Raw genomic sequence first — 23,603 nt, 5'->3', positions numbered from 1 at the left:
GAGGAGCACCTTTCCCCATTGTTCTTTGTGGCTTCTGGCTTAGTTCCATTGTAGGTTCCTTCTTGTTCATTATCCTCTGTGGCCATATTGAGATTGGAGCTATGGTCTCTGCCTGCCTTCTGAACTGTGCAAAAATACAAGTCCACTTTTTTTGGATGCAAGTTTGGGGCTCTGAGGACTGTTTCACTGTTTGAAGAGTCAGGGGGTTTTAAGGATAGGCTCATAGTTTCCTTGTCAATCCAATTCTCTCAAAAATTGATAGGTTTCTAATATAGTTGCTTCCAGGCAATGCAATGCCACAGTAACCACAAATTAAAGTAAACATAGTTCTTAAACATTCTTTATTTTCTTCTTCCCATGTAATTGCAAGAGCATCAGACACAATGCACTTAGAAATAAGGACCACAGATTTATCTCCCAACATTTGGGGTCAAGAAGCTGTTGAATTTTACAAGTCCGTCTGTTTCCTACTGTCCTTGATACAAACCACCCAATTCTTGCCTGTGTAACACCTTGTTAAAACAGCTGGAAGAGCTACATTCAGTAACATTTTGACTGTTTCCAACCCCTTTTCCTTCAAGTTACAAGCAAAGCAGGCACATGGTCTGCCTTCCAAATATCAGAGTAACAGTGTGATATAACTGCTCAGCCGAATACCCAGCTACCTTGGAAGAAAAGCAGCCAGGAGTCAACTAGAATACCTGATCTGATATTATAAATATAAATGGTAGATGCTTTGCATATTCCCTTATTGCTTCAAAATTGCTGCATTTTAAGTTACTTGTAATCTCATTGAAGGCAATGGTTGAGTATGAGAATTGTCTTACGTCTATAACACAGGCCAATACTGTTAAGTCATTTCATGAATACTTATTGATTAATGTTATGCACAAATGCCTCTAAATGCCTCTAAAGAAATACAAATTATTTTTTATAGCTGAGATATTTTCTGATTTTTCTGTCCCATTTTCATCATTTTATTGATTTGTGTAGGATAAGACAGCGTAATTATATTATAGTTTGAATGTGGATGGGACAGGGAGAATATTTAGAATACTTTCGCCATATTTACTTGTTGATTCACTCTTTATTCATTTATGTGAGTAAACCACCATGTGCCATGCACTCTCTGCTTGGGTTACACTGGTATGTATGTTTTCAAATGACCACTAAGTGAAATACGTAACAATTTATATATCTGATCATTCAGAAGATAATAATAAAGCTACTGTTAATTATTCACAGAAACCTTGTAGAGTACGGAATTATTTAGACTGAGTGTCATAGATAATTGTTCACAGATTCTGATTAGCACTTAGTAAATATGAATCTTGATCTGAAATGTTTTATATTGTTGATGCTTCACAGTGATACAACTTTTTGGTTAGGAACTAAATGGATGGTCTTACCAAGTACTGTCCAATTCTGAAACAGTTGCAGGGATAGGGATAGAACACCAATCAAGGCTGTTCAAGACTGAGCCAGAAGCTTGAAGGAAAGGATGGGTGTGAAAAGAGAAGAATGTATTCCAAACTCTTTCTTCTCTGGTGACTAATACTGTCTACCAATATAAATTTGTTATTTTTTAAGAACTGTGCAGCATGGCCAGGTGCAGTAGTTCATGCCTGCAACCCCAGCACTTTGGGAGGCTGAGGTGGGCGGATCACCTGAGCTCAGAAGTTTGTGAGCAGCCTGACCAACATGGTGAAACCACATCTCTACTAAAAATACAAAAATTATCCGGGTGTGGTGGTGCGTGCTTGTAGTCCCAGCAACTCGGGAGGCTGAGGCAGGAGAATTGCTTGAACCCAGGAAGCAGAGGTTGCAGTGAACTGAGATTGCGCCACTGCACTCTAGCCTAGGTGACAGAGTAAGACTTGGTGTGTGTGTGTGTGTGTGTATGTGTTTGTGTGTGTGTGTGTGTATATATATGGAGTATATATATGGAATTATATATATGGAATATATATGGAATTATATATATATATATGGAATATATATATGGAATTATTCAGACTGAGTGTCATAGATAATTGTTCATAGATTCTGATTGACACTCAGTAAATATGAATCTTGATATGAAATTTTTTGTATTGTTGATGTTTCACAGTGATCCAACTTTTTGGTGAGGAACTAAATGGATGTTCTTACCAAGTATTGTCCAATTCTGAAACATATATATATATATGCACTATCAAGCCAAGAATATATGACACAGCATAGCATAGCTCCACCACCACCCATCTTATCAAGGCAAATAATCTCTTGCCTTAAGTAACAAAGCCAGTTCAAATAATCTATGAAATTTTGAAGAAAGACACTAGTTTTAGACATATCTATATAGTATTGATCTGAGAGTAATTATAAATTAGAGCTTGGTACTTTGTGACTCTGAAAGGCATATCAATAGCCACTATAGAAACAATCAATTTCTACTTTATTTGTCAATACTTATCCACTGCCTCAATGCCAAAATTAGTACAATTTTTTCTTTTGTCCTTGATGATGAAAGTGAACTTTTGACAGTGATGGGAAACTTGAAGTTTAAAGAATTTTGGCATCAATCAGAAGCAATTTTGATCTGTTATATCAAGATTTATTGGGTACCAATGGGAAGTCATTATTTAGATACCAGGGTCATAAAGAAAAGTTGTCAAGTCAAAGTGTTTGAAATCATTCCAAGTAGAGCTGAGACTACTGAGTATTAGTTTTTTAACCATAGTTTGCTTTTAAACACCCTGAGTAGTTAAGAGTTCTAAAGACATATCACATTTCAGAATAGATCACTGTTTTCTATTAAGATCCTCAACCAAGTCAAAAGTGATACAAAATTCAAATTAAATACTAGTGTTAAAATTCCATTGATCTATTATAATATTTACGAAATCTAGTCACATCTTATAGAAATATAATAAAGAATTATACATGATTAGACATTCCAGATAAACAGTAAGTACCCATCTGAGAATTAAAAGCTATCTGAAATTGTCACTATTTCAGATAGACACAGGTCTAAAATATGTAGTTCACAATCACGTTTTCTCCTATGGAGCATGCTAATTTTATTTAGCTATAGCTTTATGACTCAGGTGGATTATGCTACTTATCCACTAATGCCCTAGATCTTTCAAGGACTTATCAGGAAACGGAACTTGCACCTATCATTGTAACAATAATAATTTCACATACAGGATGGTAAAAACTGAATAAAGTTTCTAACTAAGTAACTAAAAAAGGGAAAAGAGAACATTAAAGTTATCATGGAGATAACAACTTCAAGAAAGAGCTACCACCCCTAGGACTGAGCGAACACAGGGAATAAGGTAGACCCTTGAAGGGGGGACCTTCAAAATGGAACCTCAGTCCTCTGAGGAGAGGGCACTTCTCTGCTGTTATGGGTGTTCCTCTGATTGGATGGAGGCCCTTCCAGAGCTGGGACCACAGACTACTGAGAAAGTTCGATGGATGATATATAACCGCTTAGCTGAAGGAGTTAGCATATTTGATAGTAGCTACATTTACCTCTTTGTATCATATTTGCAAAACTAACAGAATGTAATGAATACCAAAAATATATGGGTGATAGTAATTTCAATATTTTAAACATAATGACTTTGTCTATCTTGAATTAAAATCAAAACATAACACTTCCAAATCCACATATGTATAGGATTTTACATACAATACAATGTACTATTTCCTACAATTTATGAATTAACAAGAAACATTTAATTAAGCATATCACAACATAACAAATTAAGCATAAAGAAAATAATTAGTTCTGTTAGATTTATGTTCGTTAAACTATGAAATTTAACAGTACAGGGCGACAACAAGCCCGTGGAAAGCAGAACTAAAAATCCAACTCTTTAAAAGAAGTATTTGTTTCTATCCTGCTTAAAACAAACAGCTTTCCAATGAAGCAATTCTAATCTTATTACACAGGCTTGATCTTGATACTTATATTTAGAAAGAAATTATTATATCAACAAAGATTAATGGAGTTAGAAATGGATTTCACAAAGATTATTTAAGTAACTCTCTATAATCTTATCAACTAACGGTTTCTTTTAATGTTTCCCAGGGGTAGCATCGAGAAAAAAAAAAAAAAAGAACTTTACCTATGTGTATGTATCAACACAGAGGATTAGTAATGTTTAAAGTACTGCTTACCTATTAACATCCCAGATTTTGCTAGTTTTATCCAGTGAGGAGGAAGCCACAAAATTGCCGCAGGAGTGCCACGTGCAGGACCATACTGCGTGACTGTGTCCTTCAAAGGTCAAAATGCAATCGCCTTTACATAGATCCCATAATTTAACTGTAGTGTCACCACTTGAAGTAGCCAATGTGTTGCCACTATTTGCAAAAACATAAAAACACAGTTTGTTAAAAAGTAACATAATTAAGTTTTATGAATACTGCATTCTATGAGTAATTTGTGTGTATGTGTATGTATCTGATTTATTTCTACTTGTAGTGGCATATCTAAATGACTAAATATTATTATCTTATTTGGGTCTACACAATTGCTAACTTGACTTGCTTAGTAATTCAAGCTGAAGAGAGAAACTGCTGCTGTGCAGTTTCTAGATTAATTCTTCTAGATTCTTCTAGATTAATTCACTAAATTAGTGTTTTCGTTACCACGTGTTTGTTTGGTTCAGCGTTGTATATATTAGGCTCTGTGGATAATCGGACCTCAGAACAATAAAAATTTAGAGATGGGCTACATCAGTTTCAAAAACATAATACAATATGAAACAGTAAGTCAGCATTGCTTATGTTTAGATTAATTAAGTGCTTCAGGAGTGAAGTTTGGATGAAGGAAGAAGTGAATCAGGAATGAGATATCTTTGATTTAGATCATGAGAGATCAAAGAGATGTTTAAGGGCATGACTCATTCAATTTTGCATTTTGGTAATTAGTAGACCTCAAAGCAGTGGCTTTCAAGTGGTGGACACAAAAGCTAGTTTAAGAAATGGGTAGGTGTCAGGCTCGGACGTGGTGGTTCACACCTGTAATCCCAGCACTTTGGGTGGCCGAGGCCAGCGAATCTCTTGAAGTCAGGAGTTGTAGAACAACCTGGTCAACAAGATGAAACTCCATCTCTACTAAAAATACAAAAACTAGCCAGGCATGGTGGCACGTGCCTGTAATCCCAGCTACTGGGGAGGCTGGGGCAGGAGAGTCGCTTGAACCCAGGGGACACAGGTTTCAGTGAGCTGAGATCGCACCACTGCACTGCAGCCTGGGTGACAGAGTAAGAATCAGTCTTAAAAAATAAAAAATAAAGAAAGAAATGAGTAGTTTTCAATGACACTAACAGAAACATCTAGTTGGTTGTGTGTGTGTGTGTGTGTGTGTGTGTGTGTGTGTGTGTAACATCAGCTGCAAGAAAATTTTACTTCCATCATCTTCTACACATCCTTCTGCAATGCATGCTTTTTAAATGTGTTCTCTTAGGTACTTTCTCTCATCAAATTGTAATAAACCACTTATTTATCCTCCTCCTCCCTGCCAGACTGTTTTACGATGGAGAACTGCGTTTCATCTCTGTTTCTACAGCATCAAGCCTATGACTGACCAATTAAAGTGCTTAGTAAATGCTTTAGAGTAAGTAAATATATAAATGCATGCATGCATGAGTGAAATTATGCTACAAATGAAGAAGAAAAAGTTCCTGGCATCTCTTACAAAGGGAATAATAGGATCAAAAAAAAATTTGTTTTCTTGCTCATAGGCTTGGATATTTTTCAGTTAAGAGGGAAACGTAATTTTTATCTGCAGCAGAGAAACAGTCACCATGAGAGAGGAAGAGCTTGAAGTTTCTGGAGAGAAGGTGGATTATATAGTGTAGATATTCTCATTTGAGTTAGAAAAGAATATCCAAGGGGCTGGGCACAGCAGTTCACGCCTGTAACCCCAGCACTTTGGGAGACCAAGGCGGGCAGATCATGAGGTCAGGAGATAGAGATCATCCTGGCTAACATGGTGAAACCCCATCTCTACTAAAAATACAAAACATTAGCTGGCGTGGTGGCACATGCCTGTAATCCCAGTTATTAGGGAGGCTGAGGCAGAAAATCACTTGAACCCAGAAGGCAGAGTTTGCAGTGGGCTGAGATCACGCCACTGCACTCCAGCCTGGGGGACAGGATGAGACTCTGTCTCAAAAAAAAGATCCAGAAAGATCCTGTCTCAAAAAAAAAAATAATCAACTGGAGAGGAGATCCAGTTGATTATTCAAATTTGACTAGCTGAAAAATCACCAAATGGCAGCTAGTCCCTTCATCAATAAAAACTGGTTTTGCCACAATTGTTTGCACATATGTTTGTCATTCAGAATTTTAGTTTTTAATATTAAAGACTGAACAATACATTTATCTAAAAACATACATGTAAAAAAATTTAAAAATTATTTAAGCATGCATCTTTCTCAAATCTATCTTTCCAGTGGGTATCATGTTATTATGGACCAAAATATTAGCACAAGATAAAAATTATTGTGGTATGTTTCTGCCTGTTGTTGAAAAACTGTCTCATATAAGTTTTATATGCTCTTGTGCTTTAAACCATGTGCCAGGCAAAAAAAAAAAAAAAATCACACTGGAATAATTACAACTAGAATGAAGCAGTATTATTTCTTTGTGAGTGCCATAAATGATTTTTAGTCAACAATAAATATAAACAATATTCCCATAAGTTTTTAATATATTGAGATTAGAGCTCATATACTAAACCTAAAATATATCAAATATAAATTTCTGAATATTCTTTCAAAATGGTTTTACTTTTCGAAAGACATGGCCTGAAATATGGAAAACTGTATACCTTAGGTTCATGAAAAAATAAAGGCCATTTCTCAGGGCCGAGAGAAATCAAGAGAGAGAAAAAGAATGGTACACTAAAACAAAAAAGGTGTGTTTTAAGAGATGCAAAAGATCAGAGTTTCCCTGGGCTCCACACAAATAGAAGGAACCAAACTCTTGAAAAGAGCAAAAGTGAATGTTATAGATTGTTTGTGCCACCCCTTCCCCAGATCCATATGTTGATGCCCTAATTCCAACGTGGCAGTATATGGAGGCAGGGCCTCTGGGAAATAACTAGGTTTAGACAAGCTCATGAGCATGGGGACCCCATAATGGGATTAGGGCCTTTATAATAAGTGGAAGAGACTGGAGGTAACTCTCTCCCTGTACTGTGAGGACACAGCAAGAAGGCAGCCATTTACAAGCCAAGAAGAGGGGCCCCACCAGAGCCTGATCAGGCTGGCACTCTGATCTTAGACTTCTAGCCTCCAAGACTGTGAGAAATTAATTTCTGTTATTCGAGCTACCCAGTCTCTGTTATTTTGTTATAGCAACCTGAGCTGACTAATAATGTGGATCCACACTGTTGGTATACAGCCCAAGTTATTAGAAATTAGCTACTCGAAATTCTGCAAATAAAGTTCAACCAAGTATGAGCTTACAAAATTATTCTCAAACACATAATCGGAAATAAGAAGCCATGACTGAGGATGAGCTAATACATTTAACAAATACATATACCCTGAAGGACACTAGTTGTTATAATTAAAGGGTACAAAATATAACTGTAAGCATATAAGGAAATAACAGATACAATAAAAAGAACAAACCACATAAGGTTATAACGTGAATCTGCAAATCTGAAAAAATATATATTTATACATTTTAAAAATAAAATTATTGAAATTAAGAAATCAATGGATGGGTTAAAAAGCTTATAAGAAACAGCAAAATTCAGAGTAAATGAATTGGGAAATAAATCTGGAAACAAATGAAAAAACAAACATTATATGTTCTCACTCATAGGTGGGAGTTAAGCTATGAGGCTGCAAAGGCATAAGAATGATACAACGGACTTTGGGGACTTGGAGGAAAGGGTAGAAGGGGGGTGAGGGGTAAAAGACTACAGATTGGGTAAAGTGTGTACTGCTCGGGTGATGGGTGCACCAGAATCTCAGAAATCACCACTAAAGACCTTATTCATGTTACCAAACATCACCTGTTCCCCAAAAACCTATGGAAATAAAAAATAAAAATAAATAAATAAAGTACATATTTGAAAAAATTATCCCAGCTAGAGACAGATGAGGAACTGAACACTGTATAAATGTTTAAAAATGTAAAGGATACAATAAAAAAAAAGTCTATTGACCTAATCAAAATTCCAGAAGAGAATGGAAATAAAGAGATAGATGTAATGTTCAAATAATTAAGGTTTGAGAATGTACAGAAATTAGAAAATTTAAGACCTAGAACCACATTATTTGGAAAGAAAAATATATACTTAACAGGATAAACAGTGGTGTAAATAAAAAGAAATTTTTACTTAGATGCATTTTAGTGAATTGCTGGGCAGCATTGGCAGGAATAAGAATTAAAGAAAGAGAGAAAAAAGAAAAATAAGGTTATTTATTTATACAGAGATAAATATGTGTTAGAAACACTAATAAGCACTTTATATATATTTGATCCTCACTATCACTCATAAGATGACTATATTATCTCTAAAACACTTGAACAACATCACAGAGCAAACAAATCACAGGGGTGAAATTTCTTCAAAGAGCTAACAGAAAATAATATTACTCTGGAATTATCAAAAATCTCTCTCAAAACAAGAACAAGGCTGGGCACAGTGGCCCATATCTGTAATCCTAGCACCTTGGGAGGCCAAGGCAGACAGATTACTTGAGGTCAGGAGTTCGACACCAGCCTGGTAAACATGGTGAAACCATATCTCCACTAAAAATACAAAAATTAGCCAGATGTGGTGGTGGACACCTGTAGCCCCAGCTACTTGGAAGGCTAAGGCAGGAGAATTGCCTGAACCTGGGAGGCAGAGGTTGCAGTGAGCCAAGATTGTGACACTGCACTCCAGCCTGGGCAACAGAGCAAGACTCCATCTCAAAAAAATAGAAAAAAAAAAGGAAGAAAAGAAACAAGAACAAATATTAATGTTCCAACTAAACTTACTAGTTTCTCTCCTACAGAAACTAATAAGGATGTATTTTAGGGACAGAAGATCTGAAAGGGAAGAAATAGTAAGCAAACAATTTGGTAAACATGCAAGTATATACAAATATTTGTGCAGATAAATAAATGAAATTCTTGCAGAAATAAAACAAAAACACTTGTAAAAATAAAAATAAAACAATAATGATATTATAATATTAACAATAAAGTTCATGTGTTATTAAGAAGAGAAAGTAAAACCTTGATCAATTTAGGCTTTACTAAATTAAGTCAGCATGGTAAAATGTTACGGGTGAGCACTGTAAGAATAGTAATAGAGCATATGACTTCCAAACCAGTGTAAGAAAAAAAGAAATGGGTAAGAAAAACTTACAATTATAAACATCTAATATATCTAAAAGAAAACAGGAAAGGAGGAAAAAAGCACTAGAATAAATGACACAAATAGAAAATGAATTTTAAAAATAAGTTTTTAGATGGAAATACCAGCATATGAACAAATCCAACAAACACAAATGGACTAAAGTGTAAGCTGAAAGACATAAAGGACAAAGATTTTTCAGTTTGGCTAGAAAGAAACAAATTCAGCTATATGATTTTTACACGAGACATGCTAAACTTCTAAGGACATACAAAGGCTGAGAGTAAACAAGGCAAAACAAAGCAAAATGAAAAGTACCAAAAAAAGTTACCTAGGCACAAGGAAATTAAAATAAAGATGAGGGATAGGGCCAAGATGGCGGACTAGAAGCAGCTTATCTGTGCTGCTCTCGCAGAGAGGAATTAAAAGGCTAGTCAACACTGACCCTGCAGGCCAATCATCTGAGAAACCATGCTGGGATCCACGAAGGCAGCAGAACACAGAGAGCAGAGAGGAGCAAAACTGTCTGTCTGGGATCAATGTGGCGCCAGAAGAACCTCTCCGAAAATGGGAAAGAGTGAGAGCTCCCCGGGAGATTCATGCTCATCACAGAGAGCTGTACAAGACTGGGAGCAGGAAAATCTGCCTGGACCCCAACTGTGCTTCCGGATTGAGGGAGAGAGCCACCCAGGCATTTTGCAGGCGTAACTATCAAGTCCAAGGGAACTACAAGCCTTTGACCCGAGAGCAGACCAGCACCAGTGCCATCACCCGAATAAAGGCATAGCTGCAGTGCCTGGAAGCAGTAAGACTGCTCTACCCACCCCCTTGCCAGAGGGGGCTCAGCACCAGGTTCTGGCCCATCAGTCCCACTCCACCCACCCCCACCACTGCTAGGCAGGCAGGCAATGCTTACTAGACTTTCCAGCCCAGTTGTTCTGCTTTTGTGTAAATTCAGCTGCAGGATACAGCCTCCTTATGTCCCAGGAAACACTCAGGTGGCAGGAGGATGCACATGACCCCACCCACTTTTGCCATGAATAGTCAGGTAGCCAAGAACTGCTAGAGCCTCCAGCCCAGTCATCCACTTCTATGTGAACTCATCTGGAAGGTGCAGCTTCCTGTTGCCCTGGGAAACACCCAGAGAGCACAGCACCATGTGACCTCACCTGCCCTCATCACTGGTTGCCAGGTGAGCAATGTGTGGTAGAGCTTCCAGTGCAGCAGTCCTACTTTTGTTGAACTCAGGTGGAGGGCACAGCCTCTTGCTGCCCTGAAAACACCCAGATAGTAAGGCAGACAACCCCATCCACCCCTGCTACTGATAGCCAGGCAAGTGACACGTGATAGAACTTCTGGCTCAGTGGTCCTGCTTCTGAGGGAACTCAGCTGAGGAGCACAGGCCTCCTGTTGTCCCAGGAAACACCTGGACAGTAGGGCATGTGATCCCACTGACCATGCAAGGGAGACAACACTTGCTGGGGCTTCTGGCCCAGCAGTCTGGCTTCTGTGTGGACTGAGCTAGAGGGCACAGCTTTCTGTTGTCCCAGAAAACACCCAGACAGCAGGGCACATGACCCTGCCTAACCCTGCTACTGGCAGCCAGGCAGGCAATGCCTGATGGAGCTTTTGGCCCAGCAGTTCCACTTCTGTGGGAACTCAACCAGTGGGTAGACTCCTGTTGTCCTAGGAAGCTCCCAGAAAGCAGGACAAGCATTGTCACCAACCCCTGCCAATGGTGGTCAGGTGAGCCACATCTGCTAGGGCTGCTGGCCCAACAGTCCTAGTTTACCCTGAATTTGCTGAGGGGTGCAGGCAGGATCCTGTTGTCCTGGAAACACCCTCTGCCTCCCATAGCCAGATGGGCCACACCCACTAGAGCTTCCAATCCAGAGGTCCCACTTCTGTCTGAACTCTGCAGGCAAGTGCAACCCATGTTTCCCCAGGAAGCACATGGACATCAAATTAAGGCCAACCTGGCAAAAATACAGCTTGTCTGCCAGCTGCAGCCCTTGTTTGAGGGAACTCAATAGATCAGAATGCCCAACAGAAGAAAGGCAGGCATGCAGAGAGTAATTATAGAGGGCACCACCAAGACCCAGGAGTGTAATAGAATCAAAGCCAGTCAACCAAACTCACATTATAACATAATAAAATCCCCAAGGGCATCAATGAAGAAAAAACAAACAAACAAACAAAAAATCAATTGAAAGGACAGAAACTTTAAAGATTGAAGGAACATCAGCCCACACAAATTAGAAAAAGCCAGTGAAAGAACTCTGAAAACTCAAAAAGCCAGAGTACCTTCTTTCCTCTAAATAATCATACTATTTCCCCAGCAAGAGTTCTTAACCAGACTTAAATATCTGAAATGAGAGAAATAGAATTCAGAATATGAACAGGAACAAGGATCATGAAGATTCAGGAAAACAGCAAAACCCAATCCAAGGAAGCTAAGAATCACAATAAAATGATACAGGAGCGGATCATCAAAATAGCCATTATAAAAAAGAACCAAACTCATCTAATAGAGATGAAAAACATGCTACAAGAATTGCATAATTAAATCACAAATATAAACTGCAGGATAGAACAAACTGAGGATAAAATCTAAGAGTTCAAAGTCTGGCTCTCCGAAATAACTCAGACAAAAATAAAGAAAAGAAGAATTTAAAAGGAAGGAGCAAAATCTCCCAAAGATATAGGATTATGTAAATAGACCAAAACTGTGACTCACTGGTGTCCCTGAAAGAGATAGGGGGAAAGCAAGCAACTTGGAAAACATATATCAGGATATTATACACGAAAACTTTCCAACATTGCTAGAGAGACCAACATTCAAATCCATGAAATGCAGGTAACTCCTGTGAGATATTATACCTGAAGACCATCTCCAAAACACATAATCATCAGATTCTCCAAGGTTCAAATGAATGAAAAAATGTAAAAGGCAGTTAGAGAGAAGGGGCAGGTCACATACAAAGGGAACCCCATCAGGCTAGACTTTTCAGCAGAAACTATTCAAGCCAGAAGACACTGAGTGCCAATATTGAGGATTCTTAAAAGAATATTTGAAACAAGAATTTCATATCCATCCCAATCAAGCTTCATAAATGAAGGAGAAATAAGATCATTTTCAAACAAGCAAATGCTGAATGAATTCATTACCACCAGACCTTCCTTACAAGTGGTCCTGAAAGGAGTACTAAATATGAAAAAGAAAGATCATTACCAGCCACTACAGAAATACACGTAAGTACACAAACCAGTGATACTATAAAGCAACCACACAGACATGTCTGCATAATAACCAGCTAACAATATGAGAGGATCAAATTTGCCCATATCAATAGTAACCTTGAATGTAAACAGGCTAAATCCCCCAATTAAAATACACAGAGTGACAAGCTGAATAAAGAAGGACAACCCAATAGTATGCTGTCTTCAAGAGGCCCATCTCACAGGCAATGACATCCATAGGCTCAAAATAAAGGAATGTGAAAAAATCAACCAAGTAAACCACCACCACAACAACAAACACAAAAATGCAGAGGTTGCACTCTTAATTTTAGACAAAACAGACTTTAAACCAACAGAGACCAAATAAGCTAAGAAGGGCATTATATAATGACAATAGTTTCAATTCAACAAGAAGACCTGCTTAAGTAGAAGATGGCCAACTTGACACCACCAGGTGGAACAACTGCTACCAAGGGACCAAGACAATTGGCACACTCCTAACAGATCTTCAGAGGGAAGGCACTAAGAGTGGATGGAGGGAAGACACAAAAGCTGTGCTCAAGTGGGAGGAAGCTGGGAACCCTACAGAAGGCTACCATGCAGGGGACTCATTCCTGACCTCCAACAACTCCAAAGGAATGGGTGAGTTGAACTGACAAATGTCAACCCACTCTTGCCACAGGCCTCTGGAATCTTGGCAGGAGGAGATCCCTCAACTATCATGGACACTTGAGTTGGCACGAAGAGCTGCTTAGAGAATTGGTAGGGGCAGCATGCCAGCTGATGCAGAGCCAAAAGGGTTTGGTGCCTAAGAACTTGTGGCAGAGCATGACAAGGGATGCCCATCCCCGTAGGCTCAACATGCTACCACAGGAGACATTATTCCTAGGGAAACTCTCAGACTTGAACTCTGCAGGGCAGTCTTGCCCATCAGATGGGGCTAGTCTGACTTGAGCACCTCTTGGTCTGCTGGCCTCTTCCAGGGCCCCAGCCTGGCCATGCCTGCTTGTAAGACAGCCTCCGGTGCCCTGGGGGCCCACATAATAGCTCCTGAACTGGTGAACTGTGCCTGAGTGGCAGAGAGGTCCAGTGGAGCAGCCCCCATGGCCACACACCAGCCTGCCTATTCCCTACCCCCACTGCAACTTCCTCCAGGCCCACAGCCACCACATATATCATATTGCCAATGTGTGTGTATGTGGGTGGGTTTTACCTTCCCAGCAATGCCAACATGTGTGTTTGCATCCTAACCTGACAGTATACAGACCAGTAACACTATAAAGCAACTGCACAAACAAGCCTGCATAATAAGCTAACATCATGATAACAGGATCACATTCACACATATCAATAATAACCTTAAATGTAAATGGACTAAATGCCCCAATTAAAAGGCACAGAGTGGCAAATTGGATAAAGAACCAAGACTTATTGGTATGCTGTCTTAAAGAGTTCTGTTTCACATGCAGTAACACTCATAGGCTCAAAATAAAGGGATGGAGAAAAATCTACCAAGTACATGGAAAACAGAGAAAATCTATTCTAATTTTAGACAAAATAGACTTTAAACACACAGAGACAAAAAAAGGGGGAGCATTACATAATGGTAAAGACTTCAATTCAATGAGAAGACCTAACTATTCTAAATATATATGCACTCAACACAGAAGCAACCAGAGTCATAAAGCAAGTTCTTAAAGACCTTCAAAGAGACTTAGACTCCTAAAAAATAATAGTGGAGACTTCAACACCCTACCGACAGTATTAGACAATTGAGGCAGAAAATTAATAAAAATATTCAGGACCTGAACCAAGCACTGGATCAAAAGGACCTGATAGATATCTACAGAACTCTCTACCCCAAAACAAATAGAAGATATATTGTTCTCATTGCCACATGCACATACTCTAAACTCTACCACATAATGAGACATAAAAAAATCCTCAGCAAATGCAAGAGAACTATAATCATAACAAGTACTCTCTTGCATCACAGCACAATAAAATTAAATATCAAAACTGAAATAATCACTCAAAATCATACAATTACATGCAGATTGAACACCTGCACTTGAATGACTTTTGAGTAAATAATGAAGTTAAAGCAGAAATCAATTAGTAAGAAGTTATTTGAAACTAATGAGAACCAAGACACAACATACCAGAATCTCTGGGACACAGCTAAGGCAGTGTTAACAGGAAAATTTGTAGCACTAAATGCCCATATCAAAAAGTTAGAAAGATCTCAATTTATCAACCTAGCATCACAACTAAATGGACTAGAGAACCAAGAGTCAACTGACCCCAAAAACTAGCAGAAGAAATAACCAAAATCAGAGATGAACTAAGGAGATTGATATATGAAAAACCACTCAAAAAGTCAATGAATCCAAATAATCAATGGTTATTTGAAAAACTTAGTAAGATAGAAACCCTAGAGTAAACTGACCCCAAAACTAGCAGAAGAAATAACCAAAATCAGAGGTGAACTACGGAGACTGAGATATGAAAAACCACTCAAAAGATTAATGAATCCAAATAATCAATGGTTATTTGAAAAAATAAATAAGAGAGACTGCTAGCTAGACTAATAAAGAAGAAAGAAAGTCCAAATAAAAACAATTAGAAATGACAAAGGGTGTTACACTGATCCTGACATTACCGCTGAACCCACAGAAATACAAATGACCATCAGAGACTACCATGAATACTTCTATGCACACAAACTAAAACATCTAGGAAAAAAATGGATAAATTCCTGGACACATACACCCTTCCAAGACTGAATCCAGGAAAAAAAATGAATTCCAGCACAGACAAAAAAATGACTTATAAAATTGAATCAGTAATAAGAAGCCTATGTATTAGTCCATTTTCATGCTGCTGATAAAGACATACTTGAGACTGGGTCATTTATAAAGAAAAAGAGATTTAATAGACTCACAGTTCCACATGGATGGGGAGGCCTCACAGTCATGGTGGAAGGTGAGAGGCATGTCTTCCATGGCAGGAGACAAGAGAGAATTTGTGGACAGAAACTCCCCTTTATAAAACCATTAGATCTCATGAGACTTATTCACTAACAAAAGGACAGCACAGGCAAGTCCTGCCTTAATTCAATTACCTCCCACCAGGTCCCTCCCACAACATACGGAAATTATAGGAGCTATAATTCAAGATGAGATTTGGATGGGGACACAGCCACATCATATCAGCCTATCACCCAGAAAAAGCCCACGACCAGATGGATTCATAGCCAAATTCTACCACATACATAATGAAGAGCTGGTATCACTCTTACTGAAACTATTCTAAAAAATTGAGGAGAGATTCCTTCTCAACTCATTTTATGAGGCCAGTAGTTTCCTGATACAAAAATGTGTCAGAGCCACAACAAAAAATAAAATTTCAGGGCAATATCCTTGATGAACATTGACACAAAAAGACCTCAACAAAATACTTGCCAATCAAATCCAGCAGCACATCGAAAAGCTAATCCACCATGACCAAGTAGGCGTTATCCCTGGGATGCAAGCTTGGTTCAACATACACAAATCAATAAATGTGATTCATCACATAAACAAAACTAAAAACAAAAACCAGATGATTATCTCAATAGATGTATAAAAGGCTTTTGATAAAATACATCTGCACATTAAAAAACCTCAATAAATTAGGCATAAAAAGAACACACTTCAAAATAATAAGAGTCATCTATTACAAACCCACAACCAATATCATACTGAATGGGCAAAACCTGGAAGCACTCCCTTTGAAAACCAGCAACAGACAAGGATGCCCTCTTCACTATCTGTATTCTATAAAATATTCGAAATTCCTGCCATAGCAATTAGGCAAGAGAAAGTAAGAAAAGGCATTCATTTTGGAAGAGAGGAAGTCAACCTAACCCTGTTTCCAGATGATGTAATTCTATATCTAGAAAACCCAATAATCGTGGCCCAAAAGTTCCCTGATCTGATAAACAACTTCAGGAAAGTCTCAGGGTACAAAATCGATGTACAAAAATCACTAAAATTTCTATACACCAACAACATCTAAGCTAAGAGTGAAATCACAAATGCAGTCACATTCATAATTGCCACAAAAAGAATAAAACACCTAGGAATACAGCTAACCCAGGAAGTGAAAGGTCTCTACAACAAGAACCACAAAACACTGCTCAAAGAAATCAGAGGTGACACAGACAACTGGAAAAGCCTTCCATGCTCATGGATAGGGAGAATCAATATTATTAAAATGGCCATACTGCCCAAAGCACTTGATAGATTTAATGGTATTTCTATCAAATTACCAATGACATTCTTCACAGAATTAGAAAATATTTTTAAATTCCTACAGAACCACGAAAAGAGCCTAAATAGCCAAGGTGATCTTAAGCAAAAACAGCAAATCTGGAGGCATCACATTACTTGACTAAACTATACTACTAGACTACAGTAACCAAAACAGCATGGTACTGGTGCAAAAACAGACAAATAGACCAATAGAACAGAATAGGGAGCCCAGAAATAATGCCACACATGTTCAACCTGATTTTCAACAATCCTAACAAAAACAAGCAATGGGGGAAGGACTCCCTATTCAATAAAATGTGCTAGCCAGATGCAAAAGATTGAGACTGGACCCCTACCTTATACCACATACAAAAATAAACTCAAGATGGATTAAAGGCTTAAATGTGAAACATAAAATTCTAAACACCCTGGAAGATAACCTAGGAAATATTATTCTGGATGTAGGATTTAGCACAGATTTCATGAAAAAAATGCCAAAAGCAATTGCAACAAAAAGAAAAATTGACAAGTGTGACCTAATTAAACTTAAGAGCTTCTCAACAGCAAAAGAAACTGTCAGCTGAGTAATCAGACAACCCATATGATATGGTTTAGCTCTGTGTCCCCACCCAAATCTCACCTTGAATTGTGATAATCCCCATGTGTCATGGGAGGGAGCAGGTGGGAGGTAATTAAATCATGGTGGCAGGTTTTTCTTGGGCTGTTCTCATGATAGTGAATGTCTCACAAGATCTGAAGGTTTTATAAAGGGAAGTTCAAAGCTGGAGGCATCACACTACCTGACTCCAAACTATACTATAAGGCTACAGTAACCCAAACAGCATGGTGCTGGTACCAAAACAGATATATAGAACAATGGAACAGAACAGAGGCCTCAGAAATAACACCACACATCTACAACCATCTGCTCTTTGACAAACCTGACAAAAACAAGCAATGGGGAAAGGATTCCCTATTTAATAAATGATGTTGGGAAAACTGGCTAGTCATATGCAGAAAAGTGAAACTGGACCCTTTCCTTGTACAAAATATATACCTTTGTACATATTTTAACTAAATATACAAAATATATACTTTTATATATACCTTATACAAAAATTAACTCAAGATGGATTAAAGACTTAAATGTAAAATCTAAAACCATAAAAACCCTAGAAGAAAACCTAGGCAATAACATTCAGGACATAGGCATGGGCAAAGACTTCATAACTAATAACACCAAAAGCAATGGCAACCAAAGCCAAAATAGACAAATGGGATCTAATTAAACTAAAGAGCTTCTGCACAGCAAAAGAAACTATCATCAGAGTGAACAGGCAACTTACAGAATGGGAGAAAATTGTTGCAATCTATCCATCTGACAAAGAATTACTATCCAGAATCTCCAAGGAACTTAAATTTACAAGAAAAAAAAACCATCAAAAAGTGGGCAAAGGATATGAACAGACACTTCTCACAAGAGGACATTTATGCAGCCAACAAACATGAAAAAAATTCTCATCATCACTGGTCATTAGAGAAATGCAAATCAAAACCACAATGAGATACCATCTCATGCCAGTTAGAATGGCGATCATTAAAAAGTCAGGAAACAACAGATACTGGAAAGGGTGTGAAGAAATAGGAATGCTTTTACACTGTTGGTGGGAGTGTAACTCAGTTCAATCATTGTGAAAGACAGTGTGGCGATTCCTCAAGGATCTAGAACCAGAAATACCATTTGATCCAGCAATCCCATTACTGGGTGTATACCCAAATGATTATAAGTCATGCTACTATAAAGACACATGCACATGTATGTTTATTGCAGCACTATTCACAATAGCAAAGACTTGGAACCAACCCAAATGCCCATCAATGATAGACTAGATAAAGAAAATGTGACACATATACACCATGGAATACTATGCAGCTGTAAAAACGTATGAGTTCATGTCCTTTGCAGGGACATGGATGAAACTGGAAACCATCATTCTCAGCAAACTAATCCAGGAACAGAAAACCAGACACCCCATGTTCTCGCTCATAAGTTGGAGCTGAACAATGAGAACACACGAATGCAGGGAGGGGAACACAAACACTGGGGCCTGCTGAGGTGTGGGGGACTAGGGGAGGGATACCTAATGTATCCTAGCAGAAATACCTAATGTAGATGATGGGTTGATGGGTGCAGCAAACCAAAATGGCACATGTATACCTATGTAATAAACCTGCATGTTCTGCACATGTATCCCAGAAATAAAAGTATAATTTTAAATAAAGAGGTCGGGGGAGTTCCCTGCACTTGCCCTCTTGGCTTCCACCATGTAAGACGTGACTTTGCTCCTCATTAACCTTCTGCCATTATTGTGAGGCCTCCCCAGTCATGTGAAACTGTGAGTCATTAAACTTCTTTCCTTTATAAATTATCCAGTCTTGGGTATGTCTTTATCAGCATTGTGAGAACAGCCAAATACACTACAGAATAGGACAAAATATTTACAAACTATGTGTTTGACAAAGTTCTAATATCCAGCATCTATAAGGAAAGTAAACAAACTTACAAGCAAAAAACAACTCCATTAAAAATGGGCAAAGAACATGAACAGACTCTTTCCAAAAGAAGACATACATGTGGCCAACAAGTTCATGAAATAAAGATGAATGTCACTGATTGATCAGTATACAAATATACTGATAAAGTATATTGGTGCAAATTTAAAAGTTTTAAATAATACATATAAGAGAAGAAATGTTTTAAAGTAGAATTGAATGACAACACAACATATCAAAACTCCGACATGAAGTGAAATCAGTATTTTGAAGGGAATTTAATATTTTACTGGTTATAATGAAAAGAGAACAGACTTAAAATCATTGTGCTATGAATGATATTTTGAGGTTAGAAAGCATATACTATATATATGATAGATAGTAGAATGGAAGATCAACAAAGACCAAAATGGTTCTTTGAAAAGTAATTAAATAAATTTCTGCTAAGGTTGACAAGAACAGAAAAATTTCCCTCTACTGGCAATTTATTGAGCCAGGTACTACAAAGATTTTTACAGAAGTATAAAATAATGTCACAATATTCATTAATTTTTTTAGGCATTATATTGATTTTGCATTAAAATATTTATGTTAATGTACAATGAACTTTCTATATTTAAAATAATAAATATCTTTATGACTTCTAAGTTTTAATTTATAGTACAATAAGCATCAATACATATAATCCCCTAACCAAATCTTTTTAGGGTACTTAATAATCTTTAAGATAATAAAGGGGTATGGTGATAGCTAATTTTATGAGTTAGTTTTACTAAGCTATGCTACTCCAATGTTTGGTCAAACATCAGTCTAAATATCTCTGTGGAGGTATGTTTTAGGTGAAATAAACACACAAATCAGTAGATGTTGAGTAAAGCTGATTATTCTCTACAACATGGGTAGGCCTCTTCCAATCAGTTGAAGGCCTTAAAAGGGAAACACCAAGGTGCCCAAGTAAGATGGAATTCATTCAGATTTAAGCCGCAAAATCAGACATCTACTCTTCCCTGGATCCCCAGCCTGCTCACCTGCCCGGCCAACTTTGGACATAATAGTCGCCACAATCATGTGAGCCAAAGATAGTCTCTTCTCTCTTTATCTGTGTCTGTGTCTGTCTCTGCATGTGTGTCTTTGAATATATACGTATCCACACATGTATGTGTGAGTGCATATATATCATCCATACATATATACACGTACATATATATACAGACACACACACTACATATGTATATACACACAACATACAGACACACACACATACAGACACACACACACAAACACACACACATATTGGTTCTATTATATTTCTCTGGCAAACCTTAACAAATTCAGATCTTCAGGCCAAAAGTTTGAGAACTGATGCCCTAGAGAAACTTTTACACATGTGCTTCAACATATACAATCTGTAGATATGCAGAATGCTCCTTGAAGCATTGCTTGTATTAGCAAAAAAATGAAAATCATCCAAATAACATGACAGTAACAAACATGAATAAATAATATGTGGGAAAAGTCACACAATGGATATTATAGAGCAGTGAAAATGAATATAATACAGCTGCACATAACAATGTAGATAAAGTGTAGAAACACTATATTGAGGAAAAAATAAGACTCAGATGACCACATACATTCTGATATGTCTTAATGAAGTAAAAATAAAATATTCAGATATAGTATATATATCATTATATGTGTGAATACATGTATGTGACATAAAATTACGTTTAGAAAAACAGTACCATTCAAAATGTTCAGGCTGACTGATTGTCTCTAGGTGCTAAGTAGGGGAATGGGTCAAATAGGTAGGTGATTTCTATCTTATAGGTGATTATATCTATTGATTAGCTATTGTTGTGAATAAACTACTTCGAATTTCAGTGGCTTAACATGATAATTAGGTTTTTTGGGGGGGTTGTTTATTTGTAGGTCTGCTGGGCCACTCAGCTTCAGGCTATGGTAGTTGGGGTAGAACTGCTTCCCAAGTCAGGTCTGCTAGAGCAACTCTGTCCTACACAGGTACGTTCTGGGGCTGAGTCTGAACACACAGTAACTACTCAATGGCAGTTTCTAACATCGAGGAAACACAGGACAGCAAGCTCTACAGTGAGCACACATTGCAAGCCTTGGCGTGCTTGATATTGGTTAATATCCATTAGTCAAAACAAATCAAATGCACAAACAGAAATTCTAGGGGTGGGAAAGCACATTATTTCCAGGAAAGTAAGGAAGTGAGGAAGAAATATATTGGAGAGCCATATAATTTACAAAAATAATTTTGTTCTAATTATAGGCAGAGTTTCTCAGCTATTTAATTTTTATTATTTATAAATTACATAAATGTCTCACAGTTTCTTTCTTATATAGCAAATATTTCATACTAAAATTAAATATAGATCTGTACAACAAAAAGTACTGTTTAAAAAGGTAAAGATGTTGGATTTTATTGTTTAATCAGAAAGTGTGTAACTATTCATAACATTTATAAATGTATATTGACATCATTTCTTTTTTAGAATAAAACTAAAAACATTTTCAAGTGTACATTAACTGATGTCCAAAGTATTTTAATAACCCATTTTGTAGCAAAGAAAAATAAGGAAAAGAAATTATTGATAATATAAAATACACACTATTATTCTCATTAAAATTACTTTTAATTATCAGTAAAATACAGTTTATAGAGTAACCTAGGTAAACATTATGAGTTTGCAGGACTTGGTAGCTATTTTATCGGTAGTTAGGATTCAAAACACTATGCTGCATATTGATTGTGCATCCCTATGTGCTAAGGGCATATTCAAATTGTGTTCATCTCTTCATGGATATCTCTTTTAATCATTTTTAAAACTTCTTGTCATATATATATGTGTGTGTGTGTATGTTTTTTTTTTTGTTTTTTTTTTTTTTTTTTTTTTTTTTTTTGCTAACTGTTCCTCATTTTTCAAACTTCCTCAATTGTTCTCTTTCTAATTTAACTGTAATTTCTTCAATACATGGAGGCTGCCATTCCTAGGCCTCTCAATTCCAACGTTCCTTTCTATGGAGATTTTTTTTGTGTGCACTTTATATCATACCTTTTGTTTGTCACTAAGTCCTCTAAAAATTCTCTTTGCAGTTTATGAAAAATATACAAATAATCATCACGTTTGGGACAACCAAATTTATAGTTTGCAAATAATAAGCATTATATTTAGAAACACATAGTATTTCCTATAAGGGTTTCATTACACTTATTACGTGCTCTTCATGTGCATTCTTGGCATTTTTCAGACTTTAGTACATAACTACAGAAACATAAAAGCTTGTAACTATTGGCAGGGCACTATGGCATGCCTGCAATCCTAGCACTTTGGGAGGCCAAGGCAGGGAGATTGCTTGAGCTCAGGAGTTCGAGACTATCCTGGGCAACATGGTGAAACCTCATCTCTACAAAAAATACAAAAATTAGCCTAGTGAGGTGGCATGTGCCTGTAGTCATAGCTACTTGGAGGCCAAGGTGGGAGGATTACTTGAGCCCAGGAGGTGGAAGTTGCAGTGAGCGATGATCGTGCCACTGCACTCCAGCCTGGGCAGAGACTCTGTCTCAAACAAAACAAAACAAAAACCTGTTTCTATTGAAAATGACTTTAGTTTTGAAAATCAAATATAATACAGGTGCCAGATTGATGCTAATCACTTTTTAAAGAAATGTACTGAAGGGATTTTATGACAGGGGGTGAAACAGGAGGACTCAATGGTTCTTACATCACTAAGTAGGAAGTGGAAAGTGTAGAAGCAAGAAGACTTGGTTGGCTTCTCATTCTGGCTCTGCATAAATGTCCCCACATGATCTTGGACAGGTCATTTAACATTTACATTTACCATCTCTGAAACTTACTGTCTTTATTTGGAAATATAGATAATAAATTCTGGTTGATATACTTCTAATGACTGTCTTGTAGATCTAGTAAAAGAATTCTTACAAAAGCAAATTTTTAATTATTTTTATCTTTCAATTTGGGGATTTTTTAAAAAGATTCTCTTGCTATCTCTAGTTAAGTCTTTTGTTTTGTTTTATTTGCTGAAATGAGTTTTTCTTCTCTTAGAAAATCTTCGGTAAAAAGTAATAGATTTATATGATCCAAAGAGAAGTCAGAGTATAA

At 37.2% G+C, this 23,603-nt stretch overlaps 1 protein-coding gene across 5 annotated transcripts in view; it reads right to left on the bottom strand.

The window, feature by feature from the left end:
• The window catches only part of SPAG16 (sperm associated antigen 16), a 1,158,987-nt gene that overhangs the window by 499,112 nt on the left and 636,272 nt on the right, over window positions 1-23,603 (bottom strand). For 3 of the 5 annotated variants that reach the window (XM_077956655.1, XM_001082826.5, XM_028831079.2), the window contains one exon: window positions 4,174-4,359. The exons of the other annotated variants lie outside the window; for them this stretch is intronic. In XM_077956655.1, the coding sequence (XP_077812781.1) occupies window positions 4,174-4,359 (186 nt within the window). The remainder of the gene's footprint in view (window positions 1-4,173; window positions 4,360-23,603) is intronic. 5 annotated transcript variants of the gene reach the window in all.

This window comes from Macaca mulatta, chromosome 12, assembly GCF_049350105.2.
Source record: "Macaca mulatta isolate MMU2019108-1 chromosome 12, T2T-MMU8v2.0, whole genome shotgun sequence".
Taxonomy (NCBI): domain Eukaryota; kingdom Metazoa; phylum Chordata; class Mammalia; order Primates; family Cercopithecidae; genus Macaca; species Macaca mulatta.
This window is presented reverse-complemented; position numbering and strand designations above follow the sequence as displayed.